The sequence below is a fragment of the Taudactylus pleione genome, unplaced genomic scaffold, assembly GCF_031769625.1.
Source record: "Taudactylus pleione unplaced genomic scaffold, aTauple2 ptg000079l, whole genome shotgun sequence".
Classification (NCBI taxonomy): Eukaryota; Metazoa; Chordata; class Amphibia; order Anura; family Myobatrachidae; genus Taudactylus; species Taudactylus pleione.
Genome location: NW_028284481.1, coordinates 1,580,581 through 1,594,549, shown reverse-complemented (window position 1 = coordinate 1,594,549; position 13,969 = coordinate 1,580,581). Strand labels below are relative to the sequence as shown.

Below are 13,969 nucleotides of genomic sequence, written 5' to 3'. Positions count from 1 at the left end.
ATAGGGGGGAGGGTACTACTACTAGGGGCAATACATAGGGGGTAGGGGACTACCACTGGGGGCACTGCATCAAGGGACCACTGCTGGGGGCTCTATAAAAAGGGCAATACTGGGGGTACTGCATAGGGGGGAGACTACAACTGGGGCCACTATTTAAGGGGCACTGCATAAGGGTTACCACTATTGGGGGCACTGCATGGGGGGTGAACTGCTACTGGGGGCACTATATAAGGGGCACTGCATAGGGGGTACCACTACTGGGGGCACTATATAAGGGGCTTACTACTGGGGGCACAAGGGGCACTGCACAGGGGGGACCACTACTGGGGGCACTGTATAAGGGGCACTGCATAGGGGGGGATCACTACTGGGGGCACTACTGGAGGCCTGCATAAGGGGGTCCTCTCCTGGGGTACAGGGGGGGCACTGCATATGGGCACCACGATGGGGCTGCCCCTAATCTACTCTATTTTTACTTTACATTAATCCCATATGGACCCGCCTCCTCCCTGGAACACTTGAGGGGGCCGAGGTGGGGGGGGCGCCATAGCACGCACGTTGTTTGGGCACCCTGGCTACATGCTACTCCTCTGCCAGGGCCGTCTGCATGCATTTGCCCCCCAGGCTAAAAGTTGCCAGCCAGCCCCTGACTGGGACATAGCTATACCAGGATATATTTTATTTAGGAAGGACAGAATGGGAAGAATAGGCGGAGGAGTAGCAATGTATATCAAGGAAAGCATAAATACTACATTAATACATAGTATTGAAGAAAAAAACGAGTAACTTTGGGTGACTATAGAAACAGGGGAGAAAGTGATTCTTCGTATTGGGGTGACCTACAGACCACCAGGTCAGGAAGAGGAACTGGACAATAAACTATTGCAGGACATCACTAAAATGGCATTAAAAGGAGAGGTTATAATCATGGGAGATTTTAATCTAGCCGATATAAACTGGGAGGTGTCTGTGGCAAGTTCCACTAGAAGTAGGCGCATCCTGAATTCATTTCAGGGAGACTCCCTCCAGCAATTGGTGAGGGAGCCCACTCGGAAAGACGCAATATTAGACTTATTACTTACAAATGGAGACAGAATATCTGATGTAAAAGTGGGTGAAAACCTGGGATCCAGTGATCATCAAGCAGTATGGTTCAGAATAAAGACAGATACTGACTCACCCCATACAAAAACAAAGGTGTTAGATTTTAGGAAGGCTGATTTTGCAGGGATGGGAAGATGTTTAAGCGAATCATTGGCAGAGTGGAGGAACTTGAAAGGCGTGCAGGTGAGGTGGGAAAATTATAAAAATGCAATATTATAGGTAACAGACCTTTGTATCAAAAGGGTTAGGAAAACCACAAGGAAAAGGAAGCCAGTGTGGTTTGGGAAAGAGGTAGCAAGTATTGTGAAAGCAATAAAGATGGCCTTTAGGAAATACAAGCAGACGCAAAATAATGAAGACAGAGGAGTATCTTGTAAAGCAGAAGGAGGCTAAGAAAGTAATCAGATGTGCAAAGGCAAAAGCTGAGGAGAAGATGACAGTCAGTGGGTAAAGGGGGCAAAACTTTTTTTTAAGTATATAAGCGAGGAGAAAAACAAAAGGTGGAATAAAAAGACTAAATAGAGGGAGTCTTGTTGAGGGAGACAATGTAATAGCTGATCATCTTAATATTAATTTTGGTCAGTATTCATTACTGAGAGAGAGGCAAGGGGCCACAGTAAAGTTGCAGGTGTGATCAGAAAAATGAGGTAGGAACAAGCACATTTACAGAGGAGAAGATCCTGACAGAACTCTCAAAACTGAAAGTGGATAAATCAATGGGGCCAGATGGGATACATCCAAGGATACTAAAAGAGCTTATAGGGGTGCTGGTAACACCATTAACAGAATTATTTAACCAGTCACTAGCTACTGGAGTAATTCCAGAGGTCTGGAAAAGAGCGAACATTGTCCCACTGCACAAAAGTGGAAGCAAGGAAGAGGCAAGTGACTACCGACCAGTGAGCCTTACATCAGTAGTAGGGAAACTGATGGAAACACTCTTAAAAGAAAGAGTCGTAGATTATCTCAAATCCAACAGTTTGCAGGATCCCAAACAGCATGGATTTACTGGGGGGAGATCATGTCAAACAAATCTTAATGGCTTTTTTGACTGGGTGACTAAGGAAATAGATAAAGGGGGGTCCATAGATATAGCTTATCTAGACTTTAGTAAGGCTTTTGACACTGTTCCACATGAGACTGTTAAGTAAACTGGAAAGCATGGGATTGGATACAAAGATAGTTGAATGGATAAGATCATGGCTGCAGGATTGGAAACAGAGAGTTGTAGTAAATGGAGTGCAGTCTCAAGAGGGAAATGTTACCAGTGGCGTACCTCAGGGATCTGTACTTGGACCAGTGCTTTGTAATATCTTTATTTGTGACATTGCAAATGGTATTGAAGGGAAACTATGCTTTATTGCAGATGACACAAAGGTATGCAACAGGGTAGACACACCAGGAGGGATAAAATAAATGATTGATGATCTAGGTAGACTAAAGGAATGGTCAAGAACGTGGCAACTACAGTTTAATGCCAGAAAATGTAAGATCATGCATTTGGGTCTTAAAAATCCAAAGGCTAAATAAAGTATTAATGGCTCTATACTGGAAACTACTGAGGAGGAAAGGGATCTAGGAGTCACTATCTCTAACTCCTTGCTACATGCTCATTCGTCCCCATCTACCCCATCTGTGTCAACCCAGTTTGTCTTCCCCCACCTTTTTAGAATGTAAGCTCTCACGAGCAGGGCCATCTACCCTCTTGTGCTTCTCCTTACTATAGTGTCATTTACTTCTTACTCACCACTAGGGCACCTAACACTTGGTTGCTTATGCTCTGTTGCTTATCTGGGTGATATGGTCACTAATGTAGCAATATATATTATCCATGTCCTGTATTGTATTGTTCTGTAAGTCACTTGTATACAATTTGTTTTTGTACTTTGTAAGGCGCTGCGGAACACTTGTGGCGCCATATAAATAAATGCTAATAATAATAATAATAATTTCAGGTGACTTAAAGGCAGCAAACATTGTAACAAAGCAATGAGGAAGGCAAGTCAGATGCTTGGTTGCATAGGGAGAGGAATCAGTAGCAGAAAGAAAGAAGTGATAATACCACTGTATAGGTCATTGGTACGTCCTCATCTAGAATACTGTGTTCAGTTGTGGAGGCCATATCTCCAGAAGGATATCAATACATTAGAGACTGTACAAAGAAGGGCAACTAAAATGGTGCAAGGTCTACACCACAAAATGTACCAGGAAAGACTAAAAGATCTTAATATATATATATAGTTTGGAGCAGAGAAGGGAAAGGGGGGACATGATGGAAACATTCAAATATATATAAAGGGTTTTAACAAGGTAAAAGGAAGGAGATATTCTTCAAAGAAAGAAGTATTAGAACAAGAGGACATGTTCTGGAACTGGAGGGAGGTAGGTTCAAGGGAAATTTGAGGAAAAATTATTTAACAGAAAGGGTAGTGGACAAGTGGAATAACCTCCCATCAGAGGTGGTAGAGGCTAAGACAGTAAAGCAATTTAAACACCCATGGGATAGACATAAGGATATCCTACAGAAAAAGTAAGGATCAATAAGGGTTGATGTAATAATATGTTTAAAAATGGGCAGACTAGATGGGCCAAGTGGTTCTTATCTGCCGTCAAATTCTATGTCTCTATGTTTAATTGTTGTAGTATATATGTATAAGTGTGTGTTTTATATAGGATATTGAATTTATTTTATTTTTGAACTGCAGTTCAGTTTTATATGTAATAAATTGACAATTAATATCAGCTTCTGGGAATCCTGGGCGTTTATACTGGCACAAACACATTGTTTCTTCTTCTATTTGTTTCAGTTGAGGGAATAGACAGAAGCCCTCAGTTGTCAGCTGGAAGTATTTACACAGGATAGTATTTGTATGAAAGCGCACCTTCTGTAGTTTTGTATAGACAGAGAGGAAAGACTCAAAGTGTACAGAGTTAGGAGACTCAGGCTGATTACAGGGTACAGACGGGTACCATTTCACCTATGTTACTTCTGAATTAAACAATCTCATAGGAGAGTTACCTGTTCCCCTCTTTAGACTTCAGGTGCGTATCCACTAATAGACGGAGAAACGAGAGCACGATTATGACATTGTAATCGTGTAGTCGTTTCCCCGTCTGTTTCCCCGACGTTCAGTCGTTCAGTGTAGGCACATCCATCATCCCTGTACATGCTGAACCGGACGGGTTTGTCAGGTTGACCAGCATATACGGGCGATGATAGATGGCAAAAACGACCAGCGGGCACGCGCATCGCTGGTCATTTTTGACATTTAAATGCCCGATTTGCGGGTGATTGAACAATGGCGTTATCGTTCAATCGTCCTGTTTAATCGTCTACTGGATAGGGGACTTTAAAGTTAATACCTCACAAAAGTTATAATTGAGGTCCTGAACTAAAGCAAACAACAAGCCGGCTTGCGTCAGTTTAACAATGACCCATAAGTGCACCGACAATACCACAACCACGTGGCGCATATATGTACTCTTGTATTATACGAACTATGAAAAGATTGTCTGCATAATCTTATTTATATATACGGGGCCAACTCATTTACCTAGTTAGGAGTAGAGTGGTCATGAGCAATAATAGTGCTTGCGTTAACTCATATCTGTGCCGTAATTAGTAATTCACATTAAGGTTCCTTAAATATATTATATTCTGTATATACTGTGATGAAACACTAAAACTATCTACTTTGCAGTGTTATTGTTGGAAGATTATTGATGTAATGTAACCTGTCTCCACCTCAATAAGCCGTTGGGATGGTGTTATGCGATATAGGGGCCTATTCAACAAAACTAAATGGCCCGGTAACCATGAGGAAACGCTAGTTTCCGTATATTTTAGTTACCTGGCCATTCATCATCAGGGGTCCGAAAAGGACCCCTGATATTCAGCAAACTCCGAAAACTGAAAGTTTGCTTCTGAGTACAAGCGCCATCTTCAGACGGCGCTTGTTCTCAGATTTCCGGGAATCTGAGCGATTCCCTTTGACGCCTCCTCACTGCCTCCCCGGCGGCTGTGCGCATGCGTAGCCAGGATGATGGGGAGGAGGTAAGTAATGCAGCTACATCTGTAGCTGCGATACTAACCGTAGGGACAGCTGCTTTTCGGAGCAGCTGTCCATGTACCAGAGCAATAATGAATTGTTCCGGTGTAATCTATTCGCCGCTGCGAGTTGGATACTTAAGTATTCCTCGCAGCAAGTTCCAAACTTCATCATCGGAGACCATACCTCCTATTCTAGCCAAGTAATTAAGAACTCAGAAGTCATTGCCATCATCATCATCATGGAAAATTCCCCAGACTTATGGCATGTATACATAAATAAATGCCCCCACCAATGTCGATCCTAAAGATGCAGTTACGTTAAAAAGGGATAAATTAGAAACAAAATTTTTTAGCATGATATTCAGTTTTCGTTAATACACGCGTTTCGCTTCTTTTAAACCTGGTGAATTTTGACTGACATTGTGCTCAAGTCGCAGATTAATAAATGCGTCAGTTTGTGTTTGAAAACTGCATCTGATTAATAGCGGCTTTAAAAGCACAAAATAGACAGCGATACCCCCCCTCCCCCCAAGTCTGTAGAGTAGCGGCTAATAGTCCCCACACCTGTATATTATACAAAGCATTTCTATATGCTACAGCACAACATGCAGCCTCAAGTTATAGAAAGTACTGTCACATATACTGTAGCTTTAAGCATCTGCACCCAGCAACTATAATGGAGTCATACAATCGATTTTAGAACAATCAAAAATGTAACTTAGTAACATATATAAATTGAAAGGGAAATCTTCATTACAATGGACTCATAAATCACAGTCCCAATCTCCCGTTACTCACCGTCCACAAGCATCAATGAGAGTGAGGCCAGGAGGCAGAATACTGCTCTGAGCTGGACCCCCATGGCTGGGATCCTCTGTGAGGCTTCTCTGTGTCACTACGTCCGGTGTCACTAGCTCTGTATGTTGCTACAATGGAGAAATGCTTTTTTATGCCCCTTTGCTGCTTTTATACTAACATGAGGGCGACTGATAACCCAGCAACCATAAAGTGTGTTATCACCCTCACCTTTGAGAGCTGAAGCCCGGCCTAGTGTACAATAAAAGTAATAACCAGCACAAACATTTCAATGCCACACTTGTAAAATGTTATCTGACACGCTGAGGTGCCCAGCAGTGGCTGTCACTGTATGTTAGGACAATGTATAGCAATGGGCTCAGCCGCTAAGGGGCTCATTCCCTTCCTTCCTGGAATTTTCTACTAACTATCACATAATGGCCCCGAGTCTGACAACTGTATGTCCGGACGCCTACAGAGATCGTAAGTCCTATGCGTATGTCGTACGCTTCTATGTAACTGCTCCGCCTTTTTACCCTCCTTTCGCGAGAGTAACTGTCATCACTAGCAGCAGCACACACTGTATGCTTACCCCATGCTTGGTGCAGAAAATGCGGCTAAAAATGGCGCACACAATCCGCATGCACAGCACGGAACTCTGGCTACTCGCCCATGGGGCATTTCTCTTATGAGCCAATGGCTTGTTGCCGGCCCCAGTAGCATCCAATCAGCCGTCGGTAAGGAATAGGGATTAGTTCGGATTTTCCCGCCAAAAATCGGGTCTCAGAAAGAGGCAAAACGTCATCTTTCATGGCCAAACATCATCTTTCATGGACTTTTGTCCAGGAATGATGATGTTTGTCCATGAAAGATGACATTTTGCCTCTTTCTGAGACCCGATTTTTGGCGGGAAAAATCCAAACTTGGCGAGAAAATCCGAACTAATCCGAGCCTGCACATCCCTAGTAAGAAGCATCTGAGACAACCTAGAATTGCTTGTAGCTGCTGTATGGCGCGGCACAGTGTGCAGTTTGCTAACAATCGTGAGGCACGGTCACATTTGGACTTGCACGCAACCCAGAATCAGTCTGAGTATAATTCGAATCAATACACTTGTGCACATAAAAGCATATTTTAAGCAAGTCCAAGATTTATTTCTGTCAATTTTGACACGTTTGTCCTTTTGTTCTGCGATTAAATGTCATGATCCCATCCTCCAGCCACCCAGAGCAGGATAAAGCAGCCGCCCCCTCCTCAGGTAAATCGTGCTACTTAGCTTTCCTGACCCATAGGTCGCTTATCATTTCCCCACCCCCGATAATAGTGGAGATGAGAAAATATCCTGCAATCCTATAGACCTGCTCGGACGAATACTTGAAATTTCAGTTCACTATGCTAAGCCATGTTGATTGGGAAAGTCCAGAACATGCAATTTGTGAATCAATCGGAATCCAAAATAACCTGAAGTCCAATCAGTAAGACGTAACATTTTTGAAATAGAACTTTTTGTATATATATATTTATTTTGTTCTAGTACTGTATATGGGATTTTAACTGGTTGCAAGCACACTTTCTAATTCTGAGCCCATTGCTATGCATTGTCCTAACAGTATACTGTACATACACATTATATTCAGTGGGCGCCCTCTAGAGGGGTCACTGATATTTGCAACACCAACCGTCTTGTAGGGAAGAATCCAGGGTGTTTGAGCCTGTGAATATTATCTATTACAGGGCCAGACTATAACTAGTAGGAACTACATGGCAATAAATCTGTGGGGTCCACGGGCACAGGCGAGACAAACTGCGGACAGCAACAATATTCCACATTTTCTGTATGTTCTTTATTTAGCAAGAGATCATTTGCACAGAAATTCACATTGATATAAACATTAGTCTTCACAAATATTATTTTTTAGCACATTTCCTGTGATTGTGAGAACTTAGATTATATTATCTATTATCTGCATACATAAGAGTCGGTGTGTGTAACCACCAAGGGTATAAGGAATAAATGTTCCTGTTATGTCGCCTGTTGCAAATCACAACTTTTATACAGATACAAACAATAATAACGGCAGATTTACGTTGTGATACATATGTACAAATGACAGAAATAAACATACCGTACTACGAGTCTCTTCATTATTACACAGAATTACATTCAGTTTTTGGGGGATTTTATGATAGGTGTGATGGCGAAACCTTTGTTATTTTGTGAATTTAAGATGATTAAGTAAATAAAGTTATTTAGAGTTATCTAGAGCAGCGGATAACGAGCTGGATAGTCACCGATATGTGTGATCTATTATATACTACAGATCTGTACATAGAAGAACTCTAAATGAAAGTGTGCGGATAATGATTATACCTCTGCTAATACTCTGTTGCAGCTGCAGTAATAATAATGCTGTGCTGGTGGTATATAGGAAAATGCGTATCTTATTGAGGGGCAGCACCAGAGACAGCCCATTCGTCAGTAACACACGGGGGTGTTCCTTCCCTATACATTGAGATGTGCTGCGCAGAAATCAGCCCGGTGACTGAGACCCCTCTGCACTGTGGTGGAGGGGCTGACGACAAACAGGGTAATATGGAGACATGTTCTACTTAAAGCCTAAATATTGCTCTTGATGTTATTATGGGCTCTTCATGTCCTCTCAGAAGGAGGAGCCGCTCTCGCTAAGCCGTTTCTGTTTACGCGCTCGCTTCCGATAGGTCATCGACATCGCAATCCCAACAACTGCACATCCAAGAGCCACGCCACCAATGGAGGCGATTATCAAGGACCAGTACGGCACCTGGTCGACATCATCATTTGGCACAGGCTCCACTGATGGCTTCACTGTTGGCTTCAGTGTTGGCTTCAGTGTTGGCTCTTCCTCCTCTAGTAGTAAACTGTTCTTTATAGTGTAGAGGTACGGGTGGTCCTGAGAGAAGAACACAATGTGCAGGTCAGCCATGGACAAACATTTCTCAGAAGACACTTTTCTATATCATCAGTACGGGATGTAATTAGCAGACCGGCGGACGGGTTGTCGCCGGTCTAAATCCCGACGGTGCAAGCCCGACACGGGATTTAAGATAGGTATTGACACCTATCTTAATCCCGACAGACGCCATCCCAAACGAGGTAAGCCGTGGGCCTTTTAGCTGTTAGCCATGTAGGGGGGGGGGGGGGTGATAGGCTTAGACAGCATGGTGGGGTTAGAATCAGGTCTTGTGGGGGACGTTAGGCATAGGCAGTCCTAGGGGGGGTGGGGATTAGGCACCATGGGGGGGGGGTTAGGGTTAGGCACTAATGGGGGAGGGTTATGGTGCGGGGTGGGGAGGGTTAGAAGTGAGGGGTACGGGAAATAGGGGGGAGGATTAGTATACTTACCTGACCCCTGTCAGGATGCCGCTGTCGGTATTTTGACAAGAGGCACCCCGACTGCCGGTATTACATACACAATCACATCAGTACAACTGTAGCTTGGAGAGCTTGATCCTACAGTCAGACAAGTCTAATTAATAAGTAATAGGAACGCAAGCCCCTGGGCCTCTGGCCGTAGCCGCCTTAGGGAAAACATTAAGTGGTGGCCCAGCTTTAGTGATAAAGTCACTGCACAGTCCAGGACACGTGCCAGGAATTGTGTCTATGTACAGAGCTTATTCCAAAAATTTGTGTCACCAACAAGCGGCATGAACAATTTAGGAAAAACATATAGAAATATATATCTCTCTGGCATCCATTGGAGGACACAGGAACAATTCGGTATAAAATGAATGAAGGCTGAAGCCCTCCCCCTCTACATCCCCCATCCGGAGAGACTGCCGTTTCTTTTGTAGTGATGCCAAGTAGCGTTAATTAATGTTGTTGATTATTTTAAATAAGTTTTTGTTTATTGTTTTTTTTTACTATAGTGCTAATGTGACAGCTACTGGCTCTATGATTCCCCTGTACTGAGGTTCGGGTAGTCAAGCAAGTGCAGGCTCTCCAGCTAAGTGATATGGAGGTGGTGGAGCTCAGACTTCATTCATTCCTGTCTAAAAGTGGCCAAGGTCCTACGCGCTACTCTATGCCCCATTTTTCCGATGTCCCCCCGACGGACAACAAGACTACAAGAAAGGGATTTCACATAAGTACAAAAATCCAGTTTGTATGTAGAAGGTCCTAGTGTAAAGTAGACAGCTTAGAGAAATAAATGACACCATCCTGGCTGGTGTTACTTACAGTGGATGGACATTTCAGCTTGTTTCGATCATGGGTGAAGTTGTCAAAGTTCTGTTTATCACCAACGGGCTCCAGCTGTGAGTAACAGAGAGAAATAGGCAATAAATTAGGTTTATAGACGGTGGGTACATTTGCAAGTTGCTGTTTGGGTGTAGTTACACATATGTCACCATTGAATGGGGTGAAGGGCAAACACAAGTTAGGATGATATAAGAGTCCACAAATCCAAGCTTTTTATTGGAGGAGAACATGGACTTTCATCTTAAAACTCCGCCTCTGTGGATACAAGGGGCATTCTAACTGGTCATAGTGTGGGGAGAGCTGTGCTCTGACCAATCAGTGTACCCCAATGTAGTCCTATGGCAGTGAGAGTTAATTTAGTATCGCTGTTGTGTTTTTCGCCAAGATCCTGTGGATGCCTACATGGACTGAAGAGGACCCTTTCCCTGTGGATTTTGTGTGCAATAAAGATGGGAACAATTGCCAGCATGCCTTGGCAGCCATTTAAATTGGATAAGACAGACCTATCTGGTACCTGTAGAGTGCCAGTAATAAACACTTTTATTTCTTTTAATTAACAATATTTATTAACCCCACACCCAACGCACCATGGATGTGGGTAATAATCTTATGACTGTTGGCACTAGGCTGATTTTACCTAGAGGTGGACACATTTTTTTGCAGGCCTCACCTTCCTAAGGATTACAGCCATGTGCTGACTGGCACTAGGCTTTTGGAGATAGGACTGGCTGACACTCTGTGTGTCACCCCTACTATAGGGCCACCGGGGACCCCCACGCACTTTGTCTCCTCTACCAGCCTTGGCTTAAAAGCATAGTCCACTTTACCAATTTTGAGGGGACCCCACTATTTAAAAAATTAAAATAGAGAAGGCTGCATAGGTATAAAACCCCCCTCAACTAATTCTTTTCAGCATTTTTGGCAGCGGATTTCTAAGTGAATCTGGTGGTCTGTATCATTTTAAAAGGGAGAGATCGGGATGGTGATTCCATTGTAAATTGTGGTTTCTCTGCAATTTTCAGGTGGATGTGGATGTGTTATAGTAAAGCAAGGTTTATTCTAGAGCAGTAGGGACCTGTTTAGCATTGTTTTATACCCATCTGCAGTTAGCATTTTTGGGAATTGTTTTTTGGGGAATCCAGATATCTATAATGTCCGCTGGACACACTCAGCGGATTTCACTACAAGTGATAAAAGCCAATGAATAACGTTATGTAGGCTCTCTTATTATACAGAACAGGTCATTATTATTATGCATGACAGGCTGATACAACAGGCAGCAAACACTCATCTTGTCTATCACATCCCTCCCCTAACACAATGCCGGCTGGGAAGAACCCCCGAAACTCACCATATTGTTCCACAAAGCGATGGCCATCTCCGCCTGTCCTCTCTCACTAAAGTGGAAGCAATCCATGGAGAAGAAACTGATATCTGGCTCCCCACGCTGGTGTAAGAAATAAAAATCAGCAAGTTACACATAGCTTATAGTATGTATTTCTGTATGACACGTACCCCCATAAAGTATCATACAAATGTATGCAATTTATAACGAAGATGTTTCATACAGTATATGGGGAGATCCGACCGCTCAACTCTCAGGACAATGTCTGCATCCTAAGCCCCATTACTGCTTACACACGGGCAAATTGTGCTCATTGGCTCCCCACAAAATTGACTATAGTGTGTATGTATGTGAGCATGTGGTAGGGAAAATAGATTGCAAGCTCCACTGGGGCAGGGACAGATATGAATGGTAAGAAATTCTCTGTACAGCGCTGCGGAAAATGTGTGCGCTATATAAATAACTGGTAATAATAAATAAAAATCCTCCTGCCACATTTTCCATCAACATCCAGTCACTTCTTATCTGATCGTGGTTGGAATCTTGACTCATTCTGGGTCTACACCATCAGTTCCAAACTCTCGTCTTCAAGAGTTCCAATAGCAGTTCAGGTGTTAAGGATATCCATGCTCAAGTACAAGTCCTTGTATTAAATTATCTGAGGCACTTATTAACTCACTTTTACTCAAAAACAGATAACCTTAAATCCAGGACTGTTAGGGGGACAGGAGTCACTGGCCTACACACATAATAGAGATTTACGGACAGCTTGGCCCAACTTTAATTAGGTTCAATATTTGTGTCACATTACCTTTCATCCTCAGGAACTGTGGGCCCAGGGGCGTATCTATAATGGGTGCAGGGTGTGCGGGGCACATGGGCCCCTGGGTCCAGGTGGGCCCCGCACCGCACACCCTGCACTCATAGTATTACTTACCTTTCTGGAGTCCCGCATCAGTGCAGGGGTCCGGTGCTGTAAAAACGACTGGAAAATGGCAGCCGCCGCCATTTTCCTATCGTTTGTGCATGTGCAGTACAGGGAAAATGGCCGCCCCAAAAGAGTAGGCCGATCTCCCGAATCCCGCCCATTTCCTAGTGAAGTGGGCTGGATGGGAAGATTTGTGGAGAAATTTGCGGGTCCGTAGGGAGGGGGAGGAGCTAAATTACATGAATCGCGTCATTTAGCCCCGCCCCCTACTCACGGACCCGTGAATCGTGGGGGTTTCATGTAAAGGGGGCGGGGGCTGAATGACGCAGAAAGCTTGGCCCCACCCCCAAACCAGAGAGCAGCGGCTCCTCTCTGGCATCTCCTGGAATGGAGGTCACTAAAGTCGGTAAGTATGCCTGTCACTCACTTTGCGTATGCATCCTCTGTGCGTGCGTAATCGCAAACCTATCGCAGTGCGTGTGCAGTGCAGTTTATACGCATGCACAATGGCAAACAATCGCTTGATCTGCATAAAAATAATCGCCATTGCGTCTGCTGCTGATCGGGCCCTGTACTCTTTAATCACAGATGACTAGGAAGATACGTTACTGGCTGCTGAATGTCTCACTACAATGTAGGGTGACTGAACCGTGTCTCTTACACAAGTACACAGAGTAAGGGGTATATTTACTAATGCGCGGGTTTATAGAAGCGGAGATGTTGCCCATAACAACCAATCAGATTCTACTTAACATTTATCTAGCACCTTCTAGAAGATAATAGTTAGAATCTGATTGGTTGCTATGGGCAACATTCCCACTTTAAAAAACTTTGGTAAATGTACCCCCCCAGGCTCTTACACACAATGTGAGAGGATAATTGAGCAACTTAGTGTAAAATCTGCCCCCCACCACCTCCCCATAATAACAGATAAGGGAGAGCAGGTTAAATGGAAATTAAGAAGATTCTCTATTCTCTAATAATGTTATTTTAACTGTGATACATGCCCAACGTACACACGCACGCAAACACACAAGCACACGCCCGCACACACGCACGCCCACACACACACACACAAAAGCCCACATGCACGCCCACACGCGCACGCCCACATGCACGCCCACACGCACACATGCACACGCCCACACACACGCACTCCCACACGCACGCCCACATGCGCCTCCTGTCTGATATCATGGTGCAGAATGTAGTGACAGCTGAAAAGGCGATATATAATGGTGGAATATCACAGTATGTAGGTGGTAAATGGTATCAGACAGCAACACAGTAGTGATTAATAATAAAGCACCAATTCCCTGTGGTCAGCACTGATAACTACTTTGTGCGACTTTATCTTCCTGGCGTCAGAAATCCGCGCGAACAGCGAATGCAGCTGCAAGAAAGTGAAGCTCTGGTTTCTTATCTTAAAAGCATCTGCACAAGATAATGATTTAAAGATTACTATATGGAATAATGCAACCTGTACAGTGAATTGAATGGCTCTCACGC

General features: G+C 43.8%; 2 protein-coding genes across 2 annotated transcripts in view; both read right to left on the bottom strand.

Annotated features, from left to right (window-relative positions):
- The window catches only part of LOC148532315 (phospholipase B1, membrane-associated-like), a 177,854-nt gene extending 171,837 nt beyond the window's left edge, over positions 1–6,017 (bottom strand). Inside the window, exon 1 of the mRNA XM_088467995.1 lies at positions 5,954–6,017. Coding sequence (XP_088324121.1) covers positions 5,954–6,017 — 64 coding nt within the window. The remainder of the gene's footprint in view (positions 1–5,953) is intronic.
- Positions 6,018–7,783: 1,766 nt separating this feature from the next.
- Positions 7,784–13,969, bottom strand: part of LOC148532314 (phospholipase B1, membrane-associated-like) — a 243,485-nt gene continuing 237,299 nt past the window's right edge. Inside the window, exons 56-58 of the mRNA XM_088467994.1 lie at positions 11,539–11,634; positions 10,167–10,241; positions 7,784–8,880 (exon numbers count right to left, since the gene is read on the bottom strand). Coding sequence (XP_088324120.1) covers positions 8,611–8,880; positions 10,167–10,241; positions 11,539–11,634 — 441 coding nt within the window. The 3' untranslated portion in view covers positions 7,784–8,610. The remainder of the gene's footprint in view (positions 8,881–10,166; positions 10,242–11,538; positions 11,635–13,969) is intronic.